The following is a 23,240-nucleotide window of genomic DNA, read 5'->3' as shown; positions in this document are numbered from 1 at the left end:
CATTTTTCACTATTGCTGATATATTCGTGGATTTTGTTACACTCTTATTTTAAAAGGTACAATTTGCATGCATGTGTATGGCATTTTCCCTCTGCTGCGGCTGTCTTGATAACCCCTTTCTATATTTGATGTTTACGGTCTGTTGACCAAAAAAATTGAAACTGAATGGGAATGTCATTTAAGTGACTGTCAGGCTTCACTGGTGTGTATCTATGAGTTTTTGAACATTTGCGAAATTAAACTTGGATTGTTAGCATTCACGTGTGAATGCCAGCATTCTCCATATACTACCCTCTAGAATGTATTCTGTCAGATTCTGGCAAATACATACACTGTCCTAAAAGAGATGAAGGAGTACTGTTCCTAAAATAACATTTTAGCATCAATTTTGCTAACTCCAGCACTAGACCTAGTGCCAGATCCTCATCTGGGATACATCAGTCTAACTCCCCCTGCCTATTTTATTTTGACAAAAGGCATTTCAGATGTAAAAATAGCTGCACTGTTTTCCTCCAGCTAATGCTCATCAATTTGCAGATCCGAGTTCTACTGTTAGTGTGTTGGTTTTTTGTTTTTTTTTAAATAAACAAGTTAAAATTTTGAGCTTTATTAGCGGACTTTGAGCCAATAAGGTTAAAAAGGCGTATGGAACTGCTATTATATAGGAGGCTAAAAGCACGATGGTGGCAAAGTTTCATTAGGAACGATCGCAGTGCAGTCGTTTATTATTTGTCTGTTAGAGGCCAGGAGAAGTTATAAAAAACATGAGATAGTCCAGACAGGGATCTGAGCCAGGGTGCAGCCTCTCTTAACTATTGGGCTATAGGAGGGCCTGGCTTCTAAAAGACAGGTCGCCCACGCAACGAGGAGCCACTTCCTTATGTCTTTTCTTGGAGGGGGCGGGGATCAGAGAGGGGCCAAGAGATGTTGATGCTCTTATTAGAAAACAACCAAAACAACTCCTCCAATTGGTGACTAAAAACTCAAACAACCACCACCCTGAAATATTTCACTATAGAATATGTGATTGCACAATTGAAATGATTGGCAGCCGGTCTGGAACAGAAATAAATGGGTCTGTACACACAAACATACACACTAAAAGAACCTGTTGCTTTCCTGAAGAACTACGACTCCCATCATTCCTGGCGACTGGCTCTGCTGGCTGAGGCTGATGGGAGTTGGAGTCTAACACAACATCTGGAGGCACTCAGGTGTTCCATCCCTGAAATATGACAAAGGTATTGCTGAAAAGGTGGTTTTTGAGGAGGGAAAGTAAGAGAGCATGGCGTCGTTCCAAGCGCTGTACTAAGTTTTATTTATTCATTTATTTATTCATTTATCATTTATTTATTTATTTGTAACAGTGTACTGTACTGCCATCTTGTATCATAAAACACTGAGGCGCTGTACAGCAGTAAATATGAATACAATAAAGCAAAACAGCCTGAAAACAAGACAAAATGATCGTTCAAATAACTGGATGGTCACTTTTTAAGAATTAAACCAAGTAGGCATAACCCCCCCCCCCAAATGTTCGAGACATGTTAACAATGAGGGTGCCTTATGAAACTTTAATGGAAGTAGCATGGGACTGGCCACACTAACGGCCAATGTCTAGTTGAGGCCAGTCTGTAATATGGGAGGCAGATAAAGAGTGCTTTTCCAAAGGATCTCATTGACCAAGCTGGCATATAAGGCAGTCCTTAGGCTGTCCTGGACCCAAGTTGTTCAGAGCTTTGTATGTCAATAAGAGAACCCAAAACATGGATCAGTTGAATATGAGCAGCCAGTGCAGATGTTTTAGAGGTCTTGCATGCTGTTGACTAGGAGTCTAACCAGTGCATTCTATACTATCTGGACCTTCTGAATTTAGCATCATCATCATCATGGCATACACAGATACAGAGGTGTTACCCACGCAGTTAAAACTATTAAATTAACCAGAAGCAACCATATGCACCTTGCTAAATCTAGCTCCCCTTACCAAATATTTGCTCTCTGTGCAACTGTTAACATGTATTGACTATTAATTAACATGATTTACAGTGCAGGTCTAGACATGTTTACTTTAAAGTAAATCCCACCATGACCAATAGGGTTTTCTCCCTTGTGTATTTAGGATTGCAAGCTTTGAATGTTAACAAATATTTACCAGTGACCCTGCCATTTTGAAGAGGAATTGGGAGTGGGGGGTCTGCTAGTTTAAATATGTGTGATCATGTAGCTTTGAGAGACTCTAGTGAAAATGTATTTTCCTTCCATGTAACAGTACAGACGTTGGTTCTGCGGAAAGCCAATGAGGAGTGTAGTAACAGAGGTTAGTGTTTTTAATACATCTGCCCGGCTGCTGTGCAACCTCGGGGAACGAGCATAGAAGATTACGGGAATACTCAGAATTTTTATTCTGCACCTGGGGCAGGTGCACAGCTTGTCCCGACAATTTCAACACAAGGTTAATTCAAATCTGGCATGGAATTCAATGCCATCACATGCAAAGGCAATCACTTTCCTAACAATGACTCAGTTGTCAGTATATATTATGATATCTGTTTTGCCAAGTTTCCTTTTCCACAAAGCACATAATACTGTCTAAGCTTTGTCTACATTAGAGGAAATTGTGTTCAAGCTACTTGTCTGAATTTAAATCTTAGTGAGCTTTTGAGATTGCCCCATCGTAAAGCTGGATGACAAAACTACTCCATTGGTGTGTTCCAATAATGTCACCTAACAGTCTGTGTAGGGCTGCCATATTTTGAAGAGCAAAAAAGAGGACACATTTGCAGACTTCTACTTTTAACTAAGGATCGCTATGACGACTCCCATTTTACATAACCATGAGAGGACGTGTCCTAGAAAAAGAGGACATATGGCGACTTATCAGGTGGTAATTGCTGATACCATAATAGATTATTCTTTTTTATGTTTCTGCCCATATATGAATCCACAATTTTTCTGGTACTGTTGAGAAGAAATGGGAAGAAGCTGGGTGTTTTGGATCTAGACGTTTTTTTAAGTGTGTTGATCATGTCTTGGCTGTGCTACCATAAGTTGTTCAGGCCTCAATACATTAGGCCACAAGTCTTCAATATTTTCATACCTTGGGCCCATCATTAGCCCCAATTTGCATGTTAGTGAATCATTTTAATTTATTTATTTTTACTATATACTTGTTTGGTGGTAGTGCTGCTGTTATTGACCCACCTTAGATCTGGCCACCAGCTGAAGACCAACACATTGAAAGCTGCTCTCTACCGAGTCAAACCAATGGTCCATTTTCTACACTGGCTGGCAACAGCGTTCTAGGGTGTCAGGCAGGGGTCTGTCCCAATCTTGTCTGGAGATGCATGGGGTTGAATCTGACCTTCTGGATAGAGGACAGATGCTGTCCCAATGAGCTACGTCCCGCCTTCTTCTAAGTTGTCTATCCAGTCAACTAAATTCTCACACGACCCACCTTTTCATGAAAATTCATCTGTAATAAGTTTACTAAAGTCGAACAGCAAGCAGCTTATAAATACAAGCAATCAAATGCTTAGTGAGAGAAGGGTTTATGGATTGTTGAATCTTGACTAAGATAAAAGAGATGGGCATGGGTGAGGTAAAAATAAAATGCAAGGCCAGGCAATCCTGATGGCAACTCCAGAGAAGATGGCCCAAATGGGTGGCTTTTCTTCCTTCTGCAAAATAGTCTAGAGAGGATTAAATATACTGTACTACGGTATATAGGAACAGTAAGTCTATGCATGATGCTCAGCATCTACAACAAGAAATTTAAAAACAGTTCTAAATGCGGAAACTAGGGGGCAATATGACAAACACATTGCTGAGTTGGGGCAGAACAGGGATTCGGCAAAGGCAAGACAGAAATATTTTGAATAAATGAACTGAGTGATATGAAAACAGGGATTGCATCAATGGTATCGATAAGTATGCAGTTTACTGCACAGATACAGTAAGAGAGCCTTCTCTGCAGTGGCACCCACTCTCTGGAATGGTCTCTCCTGAGAAATAAGACACACGCCGACCAACAGTGGTACAATTCCAGCACATGTGGAAAACTTATTTATTGACTATGGCTTTTGCTGGCTGCTGATGGGTGAGCTGTTCCAGAATTTCAAGGTTATTTTTTTATTCTCCATCTGATTGTTTATTTGATTGCATTTTGTTTTGTTTTTTATATATTATCGTACACCACCTTCGGTGCCCAGGTAACAGGAAGTGTCTAAATATTGTAATTGACAAACGTGAGAGATGTATGCCTCTGGTGAGGGTGTTGCTGCCATCGCTGTGGCAACGTTGGCAGGAAATTAAAAAAAAAAAGCAAGTTACAGCTCAGGAAACTACCACTTTGCCTTCTGTTCCTCGGAGGTGGTGCTATGGCAGTGGTGGAACAGATGCATGGGCATAGTGGAAAAACCATTCTGATTAAGCATCGCCTTAACTTCAGTAGGTGTGATAAATTCCATAAAGCGGGGGGGGGGGGGGCTTGTCCCTACATCCCCTGTGCAGACTCTTTTATTTCCTGAGAATGTTCATGAACCGCCTAGAACATCAACAGTTTGACCAGTGAGAAAATACAGCTCATTTTAAAAAGTGAAGCCAGACTTCTTATGGCTAGTAACTAAGAAAATTTCAAAGACTGCAACTCCCCACCCCTACTTTCCATTTCTGTATTTTTTTTTTATTATTATTATTATTATTATTATTATTATTATTATTATTATTATTTGTTTAACGGGGCAAAACTCTATTCCTGTAAACTTTCCAAGTTCTTTGCTTTGCATTTATGCCTTATTTGTACCTCACTGAGTGAGGGCCATAACAGGCTGGCTTCGACTTCACTTTTGCGATATATAATGAATGGCAAGATTAGTGTGTAAACTGTGCGTACACTGAATTTACCCTTTGTCCTGCGATAGTCATTAAGGATCATAGGGATAGGGGTGAAGGTCAGCCATTTTGAGGTTTTGTGTCAGCTGCTCCAGAGCTTAAGCAAGGAAGTTATGTGTAGCACATCAACACCCCTACCGATCACCAGTGTTCACATTGAGAGTCATCTTAGCACAGAATTGTAGAGTTGGGAAGCAGGTTAGCCAAGTGAGGAGACACTTGGAAGATGTGGCAGTGAAAGTGACCTCCTGGCTCAACGGTGAGGGCCAGCGGAGAAAAACTGCTGCAGCATATTTGTTATAAATGTTATTCCGTTTATGTTTGCGGGTCCAAAACCTGATGCCTGAGGCACATGGCTGAGACCAGGTGACTTAGGCCAATCAATGAAACACTCTACCTTCTGACCTCAATTAACTGAAATAGTTCAACGTTTAGTTGCCCTACCGCATATAGTAAAAATGTCAGGCACGGTCAACCTAGGTTGATCTTGGTTTCTGTTCTGTTTCTTTCCTTAAAAAAAAGAACTAGTAATATCCCTCTCCCCTAAATACAAATTATTTTTAATCCAATCAGACTTGGGCAGGCTAGTGCTGCATTAAGGGTCAGAAAATACTAATTTAACTTTTTTAAAAAGTAGTTAAACGTCTTTTTTAATGTCTTTTTTTAAAAAAAAAAGCAAAAAGACCTCTGGAAAGGTCTGCTGGCCAAGAATTAAAAATAGCCCCAAGGTGGCGGGCAATTTTCCTTCCTTTCTAAAGTGGTATGAGCTGGCAACTCTCCATTCCCTCCATATCTGCAAGACTGGCCAGAATCTTATCCACAAGGACTTGGGTTGTTTTCGTTTTCGAAAGTAGACAAAGGGCAATATAAAACTTGAACAAAACTAATCCCCTTCCTTTGCACACGTAAGATTCCCGGTGTTTGCATTATCCAGTGGAAAAGCAGGTCATGATGATATTGTTACCCTACAAAGGAGGGTTTTAATTTCTCTGGTTCTCTAAGCCGAAAGACTGTTTTGGGGTTTTTTGCTTGCTGCAAACTATATGCAGGGGTCAGCAAACTTTTTCAGCAGGAGGCCGGTCCACTGCCCCTCAGACCTTGGGGGGGGGCTGGACTATTTTTTTTTGGGGGGGGGAACAAATTCCTATGCCCCACAAATAAACCAGAGATGCATTTTAAATAAAACCACACATTCTACTCATGTAAAAACACCAGGCAGGCCCCACAAATAACCCAGAGATGCATTTTAAATAAAAGCATGCATTCTACTTATGTAAAAACACGCTGATTCCCGGACCGTCCACGGGCCAGATTTAGGAGGCGATTGGGCTGGATCCGGCCCCCAGGCCTTGGTTTGCCTACCCATGCTATATGTGTGTGAAGGGAGAGCATATATATAATGAAGAGCGGTGTGTGTGTGTTTATGTGTGTGATGAGTGATACATGATTATTTATCACGGCCACAAAATGGCCGTTGTGGGGCTGCGTAGGCCAAACCAGTGTCATCTGGCACCGATCAAGAAGAACACACCGTTTCTCACACATTGTGGAGTTTTGAGGAGGTATTTAGAGGCCTTTCACAGGTACCATAGAAGTTACTGGTGGACATACTGGCACTGCCATCAGCAACGCCTGCCTTAAAAACAATGTATTTGTTGTCCAAAAGTCTCTTTCCCTGAGGCATTTTTTACGAGATGACCCAGGTAACAAAAAGTTGTAGTTATGGGTCTGGTTTTAGGTGCCTTCCTTATGTTTTAGGATTGTTTTGCCAGGTTCAGGGCCTGTATGGGGTTGAAAGATAGAACAGAAACCTTTAAATAAATATAAATAAAACCCTCCAAGGTAAGCCAGTATTACTATTTTCACATTGCAGATCAGAAGCTCTATTTGACAAACCGGGTGCCAACTGAATACCACCTAATGATTTCACAGCTGAGGAGGGGCTGGGAAGTTGCGAACTCTCTGTTTATGGCTCACACTCTTAGCCATCACGTTTGAAGATCATATATGCTACCTCCATCTACTTATTATTTGGGAACTGGATAGGAAAGATGCAAAACACACTTTTGCAATAACTCAAAAATAGGTTTCAAGCAAAAGCTGGGAATTAAAATGCAGTTAGAAAAGTTACTCACCTTAGTTTGTAGCCTTAGTTTGAAAAATAGGCTCATATCGTTAGACATTCAGTACCGAGTTCTGACTATAAGAAAGAGGACCTGGTTGCATTAAACATACTGTATAAGTCCCTGGCATTAAATCAAGCCTTCATGACACCTTGCCTTGCAACTAGTCAGTTTAGGCTACCCTGCTAGCCTTCTATTGAACATTAGATCACAACGGTGGCAGTGGAATGAGTTTTCTTGCTCATCAAAGGGATTCACAGGCCAGTAGATAACCTGGACAGTACTGCAGACATATTCATTTCACCATTTGTAGACGGCTTGTCCCTGCTAGCCTTGCTGAGGCAGCTCCACAGCCTATTAATTTTTTGTTCAAATTACAACTGAAAGGAAGAAAATGTCACACCAGCAGCAGTCAAAAACAATGCAAAACGTTGCAATAAAACAGTAACATAAAGCGTTGCAAATTATAAATATTAGCTCAAAGCAGCTAACGACCAGAGGTTAAAAATAGGATGAGAATAGCAGGAGTTAAAACACTCTGCCCTGCATCTTCCATGTGGCACGTCAAAATGCAATGCGAGCGTAATCAGCACGGAAAATCCAGGGGCAGAAATCTCGTGCATGTGGCAGAAGCAATTTTCCTTCCCCGAAACTGCGCCCAGTGCCTGACACGTGTCTTGCCTCATTTCTCCCTCCCTTGGCCCCTCGTTTCTTCTTCCTCATGCTGCCTACAGGTGCTACTGCTGCTACTTCACCGCCCCGCTTCTCTTCAGCCAATCTGACCCATGATCCCTATGCATGACCAGCAAGGACTTCCTCTCCCTTTTAATTACAGCTATTAATTTGCTTTAATTGCCCAGGAACCCCACCGTGGCTCAAGGGCTCGCAGCATTTGATCAACACGCCCCCCCCCCCCGCAGCCGCATTTTAAATTGGAAAGCATTTTTGGTTACGCATTTTCAAAAGTTAAAGATGTGCCATTTCACCGGGTGCTTTCGCCTACCCCCGAAGCCTTTTGGGGGGCCGTTGTTTAATCCTATTTTGTACAAAATCCGCGTCGTGCTCAGGATCCCAGTTCCGCAGAGAGAGGGGGCGTTGGTGAACAAAAAGGAAACTGAGGTTCCCTCCGCAAAAAAAAAAAAAGAGCCAGAAGGAACTCCCCCCGCCCAGCGGGAAGCTAAATTTAAAACACACGCGCGCACTCACACAGCGCGCAACCCCTGGGCGTGTCAAGAAAGGAAGGAGTCGGCGTTGCAACGAGGGCAGCCGCGGCCGCGGATCTGCGCGTCCCTCTCTCCCGGTGGGTGTTTGAAGAGGGCGCCTCCAAGTCAGTTAACTCCTGACGTTTGGGGATCATGTGAATGGTTGAGTTCCCATGGTTCCGTGTGAGTTCGCCTTGCCCCACCCCGTCTCTGCCTCTCTCGCCTTTCCCTTCCTCTGTCGAATGCAACAGTAAAATAACAACAACAACAATCGCAATCCTAATAATAATAATAAAAAATGCAAGGGGAGAGGGGAGGGGAGATAAAATGGGGGAGGCAATAAAAAGAGAGGAGGAGGGAAGGAAGTAAATAAAAGCTCCTCATCAGGAGAGTTATTTTCGTTTACTGGGGAGGAGATCCCACTTGCTCCCCCCCCCTCTCGTTTCTCCTCCCTTCCCTTTGCTCCCCACGTTTGCAAGGGGAAGCCAAAGGGGATTCGGCAGTCTGGAAACCGAACGTGAAAAGCGGGGAGGGAGAGAGAGAGAGAGCAGCGAAAGCGAGAGAGGGAGGGAAGAAACGAAGAGGGCCTCGGATCTCGGCAACCACCATTAAGGCGGAGGAAGAAGCGACAACAGCGGCCGCCGCGGAATATCGAGGGGGAAAGGAGGGGAGAGAGATACTATTTCCCTCTCTCTCCCCGCAACCCAACCCAGGAAAGGAAAGCGGGGACTCGTTTGGCCAGCCAGCAGCCGAAGGGTTGGCTTTGACCCCCTTCGGGCGCTGCGCCCTTTTTTGGAGAGGGAGGCGGCGCGCGCGCGCGCGTTGCAAAAGGAGAAGGCAGGAAGAGCGAGCGAGGAAGGCGAAAGAAGAAGAAGAAAAAAGAAGAAGAAAAAGAAGCAAAGGGAGAGGAAGGGACGGGAGGGGAGGGGAAAGAAGAAGAAGAAAAAAGAGGAGTGAGGAAGAGAGACAATTCTAGATTTTCTCCGTGCCCGGGATTTGGGGAGGTTTCTCTGCTTGGAAGCTGCTCTGCCGCCGCCGCCTTGGACCTGGAGGATTATATATATAATATATATATAGAAACAGAGACGTCTCTTAATATTCTCATTTCGCCCTCCCCCACCATTGGAGGTGGCGTGGAAGCTGGAAATATTTTTTTAAAGACCCAATTATTATTATTTTACTGCTGCAGGGGTTGGAAAAGGGGGGGGGAGAAGGAGGAAGAAGGAGGCAGCTTTTTTAACCCGTGATCCTGCGGAGAATTTCTCTCTCCCCCCCCCCCGCGCCAGTGTGGTTCTCCCCCCCTTTTTTTCTTTTTTCGTGACTGCCAATCTCCCTCCGTTCCCTACACCCCCGTCTTCTTCTATTCCTACCCCCCCCCCTTTTCCTTTTTCTCCGGATCTGCATTGCGAGAGGATCTGGTCGAGGTGTGGGGGAGAAAAGAGGTTGGAGGCCCGGCTTGAGCAGTAGCAAAGTCATCGCTCTCTCCCCCCCAACCCCTCCCCTCCCCTCCTCTCCCCCCCCCCCAACCCCGTAGTAGGCTCCGCACTCCGCTCCCTCCATGTCTTTAGACAGCGGCAGCTGCGAGTAAAAGAATAAAAAAGGGGGGGAAGGAGAGAGGCTCCCCCCCCCCCCGAGATACACACAGCCGCCTTCTCTCCAGCGAGACCCGGTTGCTTCCTGCCCCACTCCCTTTTCCTCTCTCTCTGTCTCTCGGCTGCGGGTGCCCCCTCCTTTGCGCCCCCCAACCCCCGGCCTTTCCTCCCCACCCCCCCTTCCCTTCCCCCCCTTTCCATTCCGCCCCCCCCCCCCAAGATGGGCTGCTTAGGGAACAGCAAGACTGAGGACCAGCGCAACGAGGAGAAGGCGCAGCGGGAGGCCAACAAGAAAATCGAGAAGCAGCTGCAGAAGGACAAGCAGGTCTATAGGGCCACGCACCGGCTCCTCTTGCTGGGTAAGGGCGGCCGGGGGCAGCGGGGAGGAGGGCGTCTCTCTTTGGGGGGGGGGTTGAGGAGGCCAAGCGCGCGACCCCCCCTCCCCCCGCATACACGGGGGCGCGGGAGAGAGCGGAAAGGAAGCGCGGACGTCTTTCTCGAGGCCCGGGTCTCCCTGGGTAACGGGTGGCAATAACGGGGCCCAGCAGTGACTGGGCAGCAGGAGGGAGAGGTGGGGCCCTGCCTGCCAGGCCGCCTGCTCGCTCGCTCGCCTGCCTTCCCCGCGGGCTTCTCGGGGAAGCTCCCCCGGCTTGGCAGGAAGGGAAAAGGAAGCGGGTCTCCAGGGGTTGGCGGGGAGGGAAAAGGGGCCTGGGAGAAAGTAGGCCTCGGGCCCTCAGCCGCTGGCTGCTCGTACTGCAGCCACGCTTCTGGGGTGTGTGTGTGTTTTCAGCGGGGAGGGGTGTTTTTGTTTTTGGCAGGGGGGGTGACAGCTCGGGGGAGGGGAGCCAGCTAGGCACTCGAAAGGGTCCGGATCCTTTCTACTCCCAACACGTCCTTTTCATACGTTTCATGGACACGGGTGTGTTCCATGGTGAGGAAGGAAACCCCTTGGGGTGGATGACAACGCTGCTTGGCCCTTTTCCTCTAAACCTCCCTCTCCCCCCACTGCTTGGGTCCCCCCAAAGTGGATAAGTTGTAACTGGTAGCTCACCCTACTCCTAGGATTTACCTTATTATTATTATTGTGACAGATAGTTAACATACATCTGCCTTTTTAGACTCTTGCCCCCCAAACATGGCTCACCACCTCCTGTTTCTGCTCCCCCCACCCTGTACTTCATAGGTAACTGCTGCATGGAGAAGAGGCCACAAACCACTGTTGAAAAGACACCCTGGTCTTTTCAAACTGTTACTGGTTGAGGCGGCTGTCAGTGATGTTTTAAGTGGAATGTCACTTTCAAAGAATGTAATGTCGGGGCCTGTACAGGTAGAGGGTTTTTTGGGGGGGTGGGGGCTGCAGGCCACAGGATGCTCAGCACTTCAGTTAAGGTGGTCGCAGTCGCTGCGTGTGGGCCCTTGGTGGGGGGACTGAAGTGGATTATAGTAGCGAATGGGGGACAGGGAGTATGAAAAGAATCCAGCCTCATCCTTTTCCCCGTTTGGGAACGCTATACATGCAGAAACCCTTACAGGAAGTGTGTGGAGGTGAGTGGGGCTTTGCAGTATTCTGTTGAGTTGGAGGTGGGGTGTATTCTGGATAAATGGGGTGGTGGTGGGCTAAGGTGCTTTTCTGGGGACTTGGAAGGAAAGGGGGCTTAATGTGGACTCGGAAACGGAGGCTTTTGAAGGAAGCGGAAGGAAAGGTTTATTTTTAATACTGTGATGGACTTGCGTCCTTCCCATTGTCACATTTCTTGTTATCATTAACATTGGGGAAATACGACTGGAGAATGAGTGTTTTTGGCTCCATATAGATTAATACCAAATGCTGGCCTATTTGTTTGGTGTGTTTTTTCCAGCAGATACACACTTGGTTTAAAACACTTCCCAAAGACCTCAAACTAACACAAAATGAATATTCTATTTTCAGACACGCAGTTTGTGTGACATTGTAGTATCTAATGGTACTGGAGTATTGCTTTTGAATGGCCTATAATTTTTTAGAGGAGAACCTAGTTTGCTATTATCCATATTTTTAGGTGGTGTTGGTGATTGGAATAGTGAACATGGGACTCAGTGAGCTGTTGAGTGAAGAGAGCCTTTAAGTCATTGATTTTAAGAAAGGGAGAGGTCTAAAATACAAGTTGAATAATTATAGCAATATTTTCTGCATTGAAGTGATTATCCAGGTCCCTTCTGGCACATAAATTTGAGGAAAATACCTGATTTAATGTTTGCCCAATGCATGTGTGCGATCTTAAAAATGCATAGTTGGAAGTAAATCTCTTTAAATCAGTTGTGCTCAATCCCATGTAACTTGTATTTAAAACTGTTGTGGAAATCAGTTTTGCAGCTTAAATATCCAGAACAGAAGCTTATAGACATTTATATGCATGTGTTTAAGCTTCGAGTAGTTAGAAAATAGCTTGGCTCTTCATAATTAAAACATGGGTTCCTTATGTGTCTTAAATTTGATTTGCCCAGATGTGGTGGCTTAAAAACTGTAGTTACATGCAGTCCTTAAGTCATACAGAGAATGACAAGAAATCTGTGGTGTAGTAGTGTAAGTACTATAAAATCCAGAAATGAAAGCACAAGTGCACAGTACTAGTAATAATGTGTTATGTGGTGAACATGTTAAGAATAATGCAATGGAAAAAACACATTTCATCTTAAAAGCTTGTTCATAGGACTTTTAGAAGTCCTTAGTGTGGTTTCTCAAATCATGTATGCATTTGACTGACATATCAGTGATAACTGTTTGGTGCTTTTTTAAAAATGAAAAACACAGTATGAGAGAAAATACAGTAGTTATAGATAGCTGCTTGGAATTTCAGGAATAGGGTAGGAATTTAAATTGGTATTTGCTTAAGTCTTGCGGGGTTGATAGTTTTAGCTGTCCCCTGCATCTTCATGGTGGAAGGTCGGGGAAAACACCCTCACTTTTGATGAGCTCTCTTTATACTTGGTATAATAGATTTTTGTTTATTTTTGACCTATTACAGCTCTGTGACTGGTGAGTGCTCTGTGCAGTTATTTATCTGTCCTGGTGAAATCTTTCTGAACCTGTTTTCCACCAATATTTATAAAGAATGGGGTGGGAGTGAAGATTTCATGTCTGGCATTAAAATGTTCAGAGGTTAAGTAGTTTTAATAGTGTGTTGGAGTGAAGGAAGGAGTTAGGTTGCTGTGGAATTTGAAATCATGAAAGAGAAGGGAGATAGGATAGACTTCCCCAGAAAAATATACTTTGATATATAGCTGCTAAAATTTAGTTTTGTGTACGAGACTCAAAATGGAGGCTTGTGCTGTCATTGAGTACCGGGGAAAGCCTGGCATTGAAGAAACACAAATAATGCCTTCATGATCCCTGCCTTGCTTAGGTCTCCTAAATTTATCTTTTTTCTGGGGATTGTGAGAGCTGTATATGGAAATAGACTACCCAAAGATGCTAGAGCATCTGTGTGTCTGCATCACCATGGCAGGACTTGATTTCCTGCAAAGCGGGAAGAGAAAACGCCAGCTTTTATCTAGAAATATTGAAAGCTAGTGACTGGAGTGCCTGAATATCTCAGTCAGATTTCATGGTTCAAGCCCTTCACTGTGCAGACTGAGTGGGTGCAACATGCCGACTGGAGGGGGAGAAAAGGGGCTTTCTTGTGTGTGGAGTGGGAGAAAAGAGAAGGGTTAGTTGTAGGGTGCAGAATGAAGGACGTCTTCTCATGGGAGTGAACAAGATGGTATTTTCAAAATGCAGACTTGATGTGCAGCTTGGTGGGCATGTGCGTGGGGTGTAGAGCATGTGGAGGTGATGGGAAGCTGCTTCCAGGATGCAGATGAGAGGTGGGGAGCAGGGGGGGGGGGCTCTTAGGCATCGCTGTAGCAGAATGGTGACAGGGGTTCTCCTTTCTCAAATGGCACCATGTTCTCTGTTTCAGTGTGTTGAACTGGCTGGTGGTGTGATTAAAGACATCAGGGTTCTTACAGACACAATTGGCTTTGCTCCTTTATCTCCCCCCCCCCCCCCCACTTTGAAGTAGTCGGTGTTTGAGGCAACTCCCGTTTCCCTTCAGAATACTAAACTTGCCCCTGCCTTAGTTTCCCCATTCTGCTTGTTTGATGCAGACAACTGGGGGAAAAATGGATAGTGAAATATTTCATGCTTCAGCTCCGACACATGACTTCAGCTGGACATTTATTTTTAGCTGCAGCTACAGTTTCCAGTGGCAATTACTGCTTTTTTTCCTTTCAGTTTTCAGTCTTGCGGTGAGTAACCTAGGTTCATGGATTTTGCCTCTTGAAGCGACTCATGTGCCCCAGAATTTATTCTACTTCCTTCTGAAATTGATTTACTTTTTTTTGTTTTTAGGTGCTGGTGAATCTGGTAAAAGCACAATTGTCAAACAAATGCGGATCTTGCATGTGAATGGATTTAATGCAGAGTAAGTGCATCTATATTCCTACCACATTATTTGAAGTTATGTGCATGATTGATTATAAGTATATTTGTGAGTTCTGGTGTAATTGAATGTGGCTCCTTGAGGATTTATTGTCTTTTTAGGGGGAAAGGGTAGTGTTTAGTTTGAGACTATCGTGATTGAACTTTTCAAATATGCGAGGGAGCCTGCTTCTTAACTGATTGCATCAAGGTTTCATTTGTCAGGCTTTATGAAGGCGAAGTTTTGCTGCAGTTTCTCTCACAATATGGCTGACATCTAACTTCTTCTGTAGTAGGCTCAGTGTTTTCTTTCAAAGTAAACTGAATGCACTTTATGAAGAAGTATTAAGGGTTGCTTCAGGAAATTGATTACATACTGGTTTTATGTTTAAGGCCACTGACAGACTTTTATGATTGCTGTTTTGGTTTCCAGATTTGAGATAAAATAAGAAGCTTTTGGTTCTCTCTCTGTTTCATTGTCACTTTGGATGGGCCAAGCATTGACTATATTGTTCCCTGTCAAGCAAAATCTATTCAACTTAAGAATTCTTTAGTTAATATCCTGGTTTGGCATTGTTTGTAGAGAAAGATGTATGACCCAGTCTTAAGTACATATTTCTTAATTGGAATTTCAAGGCTTACTATCTTTTTTCAGAATTCTACTATCATTACAGTATTCCACAATAATACCCCAAGTCACTTTTTGGGGTAGTATCTGGGCAGGACCCAAATATCTGCTCCCATCTGGGACAAAAGGTACTGCATAGCAAAATAGACTTGAAACTGAAGTGGTGCAGACAATTGAAAAACAGTTTTGGACTGCCATGGTAGTTCCTTGCTTTCTCTACCCCCTTCCCCAGTACTCAGCTTCTGAACAAGGTGGTTTTTTTTAGCTAATCATCATTGAGATATTTGCATGTGAATTTGTCTAATTCCCTTTTAAAGCAAGTTAAGCTAATTGGCAACCTCTCATCTATATTGTGGCAGCAATTCCATAAATATAATGTGTGTTTGTGAAGAAGTACCGACATTTCCCCTTACTTTCTAGGAGGAAAGAAGTGAGTGTTATGGTGCAAAAAATACAGTACTTCTGTCTACCCTGAATCAATGCCCAGTTTGTTTTGGTCACTCCTAGTTAGGGAAGAGGGAGAGAGAAAATAAATGTCAATACAATTGTTTATCATATTCTCCCTACCCCCAGTGTTTTTCTTTTCTAAAGTTGAATGCCCCAAATGCTCTTACTTTTTTGTTGCCAGGAAGGTGCTCCAGATTGCCTTGCACTGCATCTTTTCTGACTGCTATTTCCTTCTAGAAGAATGAGTGATCAGAATGGAACATAATATTCCAAATCACTGTAGATTTATAGGCTAATAAAGGCTTTAGCACAGTCACAGTCTTATTTTCATTCTCTTTTCTTATCAACCCCATCCTGGAATTCATCTTTTTCACTAGTGCTACAAGTATTCAGTGCTGTAGCTTCACATCCCCCCAGTTAGTGGCTAGTAGAAAAACAGTAGTAACTATTGTGTAATTTATAACAGATTCATTGGGGTAGCCTTGTGAAAAATATTGGACCTGGATCCACCTGTTAGTTCAGAAGAAAAATGTACTACCTACACACCAATGTGGAAAGACTTCTTCAGTCACAAGATTTTGATATGTAGCTCTTCTGCTTTGGGTTCATACTTAGTTGCCTTCAATAATCTGATTTGTTTTATAATAAGGAGGTTTAGAACATTTATTTCTATTTCAGAAATAATTTTGTTTGAGAATTCAGCAAAGGCAGCCTGAAGTCCTAGCATATGTATTGGCATCCATCTGTCTCAAGAGACAGTGGAGTGCGCCTCTGGGGGTGAAGTCACTGAAGTGAACTCCCTGGGGCGTAAGTCTGGGCAGTGTGTATAGAGGTCCTGGGCTGCCCAGGCGACAAGACCCTTCTCTCGGCTTTCCTGATGTTGTCCAAAGGAAAGCAGAGCAATACTTTTGGCAACAGGAGCTGCTGGAAGGAGGTGTACAAGGCACCATCCAACTGCCTTAGGGACTCCATTTCAGATTCATTAAGGCTTTACTCCTTAGCCTTTTCTTCTCCCAAAGATGTCCCATAAGGTAGTGGAGGTTTAAGATCAGAGTTTTCCTTCTAGATGAGCTACCATCCCAGGTTGACGAACCCCATCTGCCCCTCACTCTACAGCATCTGTATGTCTTGGTAAACATTGGTTAGGACAGCGTGAATGAGTAGGAGTGAGTTATAGTGATCTTTGGTTTTCCTCACTTCTCCCATTCATCCAGGAGAACTAGTTCACATACTTTTACGTCAGCTTTTGATTATTTTCTACTGCTATATTATAACAGACAAAATGTAAAACGATTTGCCAGTGCTGACCATGTTATCTGGACCTGGAACTGTGGTTGAGCTTAACCATGGTTAGTTTTTACAAGCCATCTTCAGTAACCGTGATTTCAATTTTATGTTAACCGCAGTTTGCCAGTTCAGACCACACAACAAACTTTGGTTAAGTAGAAAGGAGAACCTGAGGCATACTGCGGCTTGTTCCTCTTCATTCATGTTGCTCTAAACCAGGGATGGCCAACAGGTAGATCGCAGTCTCTTGGAAGTTGGACAAGCCTGCTCTAAACAAACCCTAACTGGAGATGGCGGGAATTGAATTTCTGTTGTATGCCATCTTTTGAAGGCTTGCTGTAAAAGGATGGGTAGAAAACAAAATAAAATAAAATAAATAATAAATTAACAATAAAATATTGCTTAACTGAAACTCATTTAGAAGTATGTCAGTATGGACGAGTAAGCGGCGCTCTCGCATGTTCAGAAAAGTTGCGCAGTCCTCAATACTTTCCTATTATCACTTGGATAATAGGATTTTAATGTAGTATAGATTTAGTGTACATATGTTAGTTCAATGTATTATTTGTAGTGTTTCAGTTACAGCTGGTTCTTGGACCTTAACAAGCTGCTCCAAAATCTAGCCAATTAGTGCTAATTGCAAGTTAGCCCACCAAAAATGTACTACTGTTTCTGTACTTAGCCATATGTGATGCGGTGCCTGGATGTATGTGTACATGATAGAGTGAGAGGTTGATGGAATGGTAGTAGGAAGCCATATGTCATATAACTTGACTTTTGGACCCTTAAAATGTTGGGCAAGAAGCTCTTCAGAATTGGTTTCCTCTTAGTAGAAATCACAGTTAGCGTATGTTAGTGAACAGTTTGGGCTTTTGGTGCAACTTGAGAGGAATGGGATAATAAAGCTGGGGAGTGAAATCTGAGAATATGCCTCACAACGTTCTTGTTCAGATCCGGTACATGGAACAACGTTGTTAAGAGGATGCCATGTTTGATGATGGATCATGAAGACAATGGAAATTACTGTGGTCTCTTAGTTTAGGATCCAGATTCCTTCCCCTTGTCATTGGAGAATCCATGGCTCTTGATCAGTTTACTCAGTGTACACTCCTATACATTTAGGCGGCTTTACGGAAGTGGGATTTAAGCAATCTGTGTTCAGAATGTCATCCTTGGTTCCCCAAAAAAGCCTTAGTGAGAAATCTGAATAGAAATATAACAACAATAATGAAATAAACTGCCAGGGTGTCTGTTCCTATGCCAGGATGTTTGTAAGCCTAAATTAGTGTCTTCTTTTTTACTAGAATGTAGCTGTTGCTTAAGTATCCAAGCTTCAAAAATTATTATTCCAGTGTGCTATATCCTAGGTTCATATAAGTGGTAAGGCTGGGAAATATCTGGTTTTCAATATTGTGATATATCACCAGCTAAATGTCATGATGTATAGATATATCACGATATCTGAAATATGGAAGGAACTATGCAAAGGCAAACAGGACAATGTCCCGGCAACTGCTACTGCTTAAGGGTCTAAAACTGATAAATGATGATAATATCAATCACCTCATGGTCACTTTCATCAGCAGGCAAGCCAAAATGCATCCAAACAAGAGTTTCGGTTTGGGGCTTCGCTACCGAATGGTGGTATTCAGGACAATCCAAAGTATGGCGATGAGTATTATGTTTAGCTGGTAATAACATTGCAATGTTTAGCTAGTGATATATCACAATGTTGAAAACCAGACATTGCCTAGCCCTCACATACATTGTGATTAACAATATTTTGTGAGGTCAAATATTATGAAACAGTTATCACGGTGTGAACTTCAAACTGGTTTTGGACAATATATTGCTATATCGCTCAGCCCTAATAAGTAGTTCTTAAAGACTGTTCACAGTCAATGGATCTCATGACAATTCCAGAGGGTAGGATCCCCTGCATTATACATAAAAGGCTTGGGAATTAGTTCCTTTTCTATACAGTATCTGTATTTACTACCCTAATGTGTTGCTGGTTTTTGTTTTTGTTGTTTGTTTGTCAGTCCATAACAATTCATTTGACCCTTGTCTTGGATTTTGCTATTTATAGAAATGTTATTTGCAGTTCAGCCCCCAAAGTAATCTGCATAGAAGGGGTATATCTAGAGATGTTATGATCTTAGTTAGGGTTAGTGAACCAAAGTTTGGGCTATTGATACAAGGAAGGGCATGGTTTGCCTTTGAGGGACTCTGTCATGTTTCAAGTTGTCCATGACAATAGCTTTGATTGGGCTGTGGAGGAAGAACTGATGCATTCTTAAATGCCATTTGTTGGTTGCTGTTTGACATGGGTAGTCTGGAGAAAGTCAGGCAATTTTTCCTTGCTTCAGTGTGATTCATTTGCAGTACTCAAAACCTACCCATGTCAGTCAGTGTTGCTCTTAAAGTAATTGAACAAAATGCATAGATTTCAGGATTAGATTTGAATATTTTTGCAGCTGTTTTTCAAAAGAGACCTAGGCATTTCACACCCAATTACAACTTGTGCTGGCATGATGTATGCAGAGGCACTTGCTAAGTTTAGCATCTTGCCTGATCAGTGGGCTGACCATTACATTTTTCCAAAACTTGTAAGTACCTGTAAAATTAGACTGTACCCTAACCTCTCAAAAAGCGTTCACCTCCCAGTTCTCACATGGCCCTACCAGTCTCTGCAATCTGCATACCTGTAGAGCCTGCCTCCTTCTCTTTTCTTGCCCGTGTGATACTTTTACAGCCAGTGAAATTCCCAGGACATCTTTTTCAAGCTATGCTTGGGAAAGCAGAAGAAGCAATGAATGGTTGGTGAGTGGTTTTGAGACGTTGCCCTTTGACAACAAGAAATTGCATCTATGTTCGTGAAATTCAGTTGGGTTTAAGAAACCGACAGAAGATGCCACTGTCCAGGGAAAATTTGCAGAAATAACTTAGAAGTAAATAACTCCATGCAAGTATATCTTCATTTACCATCCTTGGATATCTAACATCACATTATATAACATATATATATATATATATATATATATATATATATATATATATATATCACTTGTTATATAACTGCCCTTGGCAGTGGGGAAGGAAAAGTTTGTGGATATTTAAGTTATGTAGACAATAGGGACAGGAAGTTGTAACCATGGGAAAAGAGGAAAGGTGCGTGTCAGTTGCTAAAGTGAAGATGTGTGAGTTAAGTGGGGGGTTTTCTCATTTGGCAAGATTAGGATGCAAGTATATTATGGAGAGGGAAATGTGTCTGTAATCCATGCATTTGAGGTAACATTTGAGTGACTAGGTGAATGAATGTATGCTGCTATTGCCAGCCATTCACAAAAGTTAAACAGGAGACATATGTTCAGGGTGGCTCAGGCCCTTGCCAACACTGAATGGTAGTTTTGAGTGCTACAGTTCAAGAAGGCGGAGCTCAAATTGGTAGATAGATTATAGGTCCTCTCTTTTCAGCATGGTTATTGCCTGATGTTGGAAAGAAGTAGAACAGCATTATGGGTTGAATCCAGGTATGTTATATCTGGGATAGATCCACTGAAATCAGTGGACTTAAATTATCCATGCCCATTGATTTCACTTAGTCTCCTCCAAGAATAATTAGTTGAATTCAACTCCATATATTTACAGGGATTTCACCCCCACCCTTTAAAATCACACATTTCCCCCCATTTTGTTAGAGTTCCAGTAGCAAACCATTTTTAGTCCCTCTTCTGTTGAATTGCTTGATCTTAAGAGTTGAGTGACCACCTGTCATTTGCCACATTCATTCTGTTGTATCTTTGATATGTGTGACCCCCTTTCCTAGAGAATACAAGATATTCCATTGACGTTAGGGCAAGAAGCAAGGTGTTTAAATTTAAAGTAAGATAGTTTTATGTTAAAGAATTGGAAAATATTTCTTTGAGAAGAGCAGTAGAATAATGTGAGAATTTGAGAACTTCAGGGACTGAGATTCCATAAGGGAAGGATGAGCAAGAATGCTATCAGTTGTTTGTTGAGAACACCATTGTTATTAAAAGATTCAATGACATTTTGTAGAACAAATTAGTTCTACACTTGGGCAGTCTCTTCACTTTGGGCAGTGTTATTTTGTCAGGCTTAAAGAGGTTAAAGTGCACATTGAAATAGAAAAATCAGAGTGGTTTAAAAAGCATGTATGTCTCTAACCTGTTCCTTTATTTGTAGATTATCCTAGTGACTCATTCTCAGTCACTAGATTTCCCCAACTCTAGTTGCGTTTGTTAAGAGTGCATGCTTCATTCATTAATAGGAGAATGAAGCTGGTAAAACGTAACTATCCATTTTCGTCCAACAAATATTGAATTGTTGCTTATTAAATTATGAAAGTAAATCCAGAGGCCAAGCTAGTATTTGCTTTTGTTGTTGTGCTACAGCTTCTGATGAACTCCAGTAATTCTCAGGTATATCGCTTTTCCTTATAAGACACAAAAAAACTCCTAGGTTTGATCTGGAATACTGAGTTCAGATTGAGTGTCAGTGAAGATAGAATGCCAAAAAGGCTATTCTTGCTGGCTTTAGATACATGCTCATCTGTCAGGATAGTTGAAAGCTTTGAGCTCAGATATGTATCACGACCTGCAGAGATTAACTGCTTTTGCCAAACTTCTGTATGTAAAAATGGCAAATTTAGGACTTGGGATGAATACAGCATCTTCCATTTGTCCAGACTGCAATGGTCAATCATTTCACTTCTGAAAAATTCTATAACTTGCTTTTCCATTAAGAGAGCTGGTTGTAGGGCTTAGTTGGTATGGTTTTATAGCTAAGTTTTTCCCTGAAGTGAAATGTGGCCCAATTTTATTTGGCCCAAGGTAGTCAAATTTTCTGAAGGGATGATAAAACAAAAAGTTCTACTGCTTCCTGCTTTATAAATTGTAAGATTAGTCTTGGCCATTGGCAATCCATTGTGATAATGCTCTTTATGTCTGAAATATGACAAGTAAGCCAGGGCTGTTTCTGTGGCGGCCCTGAGGAAATAGATACTCCGCCAAAGGAAGTCCAGCTGGCCTCATCATGGCTCACCTTTCAAGCTGTAAGACCTGTCTGTTATAGTGTCCTTTTTCAGGGGCTTCATGTTAAAAAAAAAAAATCTGACTTCTGGTGTTTTTATGCTGATTTTGATTTTCACATTACACTGTTGTGATCTCCAAGTATACAAAGCTGTCAGTTCTTGTTTTACATTGTTCAATTATGGTAGCCCCTGAATAGTTAAGCCAGGAAAAAAAGTCTGTATCTACTTTTACAAAATTCCATTTCGTTTGTTTTTCTAAACATAGTCTAAATGAGAGATAGCACACAACCTGAAACATATTATGAAAAATAGTTGTATAGTCTAAATATTTTAAAGCCCAAATAATTAAATTTCATTAAAATAAATTTTGAATAGTTTTTACATTTGCTTGCTTAAAAAAAGGATTAACGGCAAATTTCCGCTCAGATAGGAAGTTGTTACTGATTACTTTTCTTTCAAGCAGTATGATACAGACATGAATTGTGCCATGCTGCATATGGCAAATATGTAGGGAATTTGTTCATGCGTAATGGAAGAACTCAAAGTGACTAGGGTAGAAATAGGGAAATAAGTGCAGTATGGAAGAGATCCAGTGCAAAAATAATGGCTATATTCTAAACCATCGTTTAGAGAATATGACTCTCCTCCTCTTCAGCTTGCACATTTCTCTTTCCCCCATGACAGGAGATTGAAAGCTTCCACTTCTGTTTTAAATTAACCATGCTTACCATGTTGACCAAACCTTAAACCATAGTTAATCTTAACTATATTTAGTGAAAAAAAGTCAGCTTCACAAACTGGTGCCGTGTCTTGTCCCTGTTTCTCTGCTGTTCTCCTCACTTCCTCTACTTCTCCCTTCATCTCACTTTCCTCCGTGGCCCCCCCCCCCCCGTCTTTACATCCCTCGGTCCTTATTGGAATAGGTGGTGTATGGGAGCCTTGTGGGGGCCAGCTTGGGAAAGTATTGGTGAGGCCTGTGGTTTTTGCCACCATGCACCTCAGGTTCATTTGATTACCTCTGCTCTGGCATGGTCACATGGAGCAGACTGGAAGTTTTCGCTTTTATTTTTTGATTTAAAACTATGGTTCAGGGAAACAAGGCAACTTCATAAATCAGTTTGAAGTTAACTGTTTTTCTAAACTGTTGTTAATACTAACCGCGGTTTAGGGTTTGGACATAATGATTAATTCCATGGCTAATTGAAAATGGAAGTGATAATTTCTGATTTTGAGACTATCACCAAAGGATAAGAGGGTCTGGACCAGACCATTGTCAGTATTCAGCTACAGTCAATGAGGTAACTGTCAACATAGAAGGCAACATCTAAACTGGACAATTACCATGTTGTGTAGTGGTATCCAGTATAAAGGAAATCATGATTTTTTAAAAAAGCAATATTTCCTAGTTAAGGCATTGTTGTCTGTAATGACGGAGGAAGTGTTCAGTACCAGAGATCATATTGGTCTCACTTCATGGGGAAGAGCGTATTAAGCAAGTGTGCTGAGAATTCATGCTTTTTGAGGAATAACTGAAAGGTTAAACTTTCAGGTGTGATTAAGTATCATCTATTCAT

General features: G+C 42.4%; 1 protein-coding gene and 1 long non-coding RNA gene across 2 annotated transcripts in view; one reads left to right on the top strand and one right to left on the bottom strand.

The window, feature by feature from the left end:
• GNAS (GNAS complex locus) overlaps positions 1–23,240 on the top strand; it is a 166,487-nt gene that overhangs the window by 58,819 nt on the left and 84,428 nt on the right. The window contains exon 2 of the mRNA XM_083446636.1: positions 14,180–14,253. Coding sequence (XP_083302762.1) covers positions 14,180–14,253 — 74 coding nt within the window. The remainder of the gene's footprint in view (positions 1–14,179; positions 14,254–23,240) is intronic.
• Positions 1,579–10,028, bottom strand: LOC310680768. The gene is made up of 3 exons (XR_014512925.1): positions 8,003–10,028; positions 7,025–7,089; positions 1,579–3,692 (listed from the first exon to the last, which is right to left on the bottom strand). It is a non-coding gene; the product is annotated as an uncharacterized lncRNA (long non-coding RNA).

Source organism: Podarcis tiliguerta (genome assembly GCF_965153285.1).
Source record: "Podarcis tiliguerta genome assembly, chromosome: 6".
Taxonomy (NCBI): domain Eukaryota; kingdom Metazoa; phylum Chordata; class Lepidosauria; order Squamata; family Lacertidae; genus Podarcis; species Podarcis tiliguerta.
Note: the sequence above shows the minus strand (reverse complement) of the source record. Positions and strands in the feature narration are given on the sequence as shown.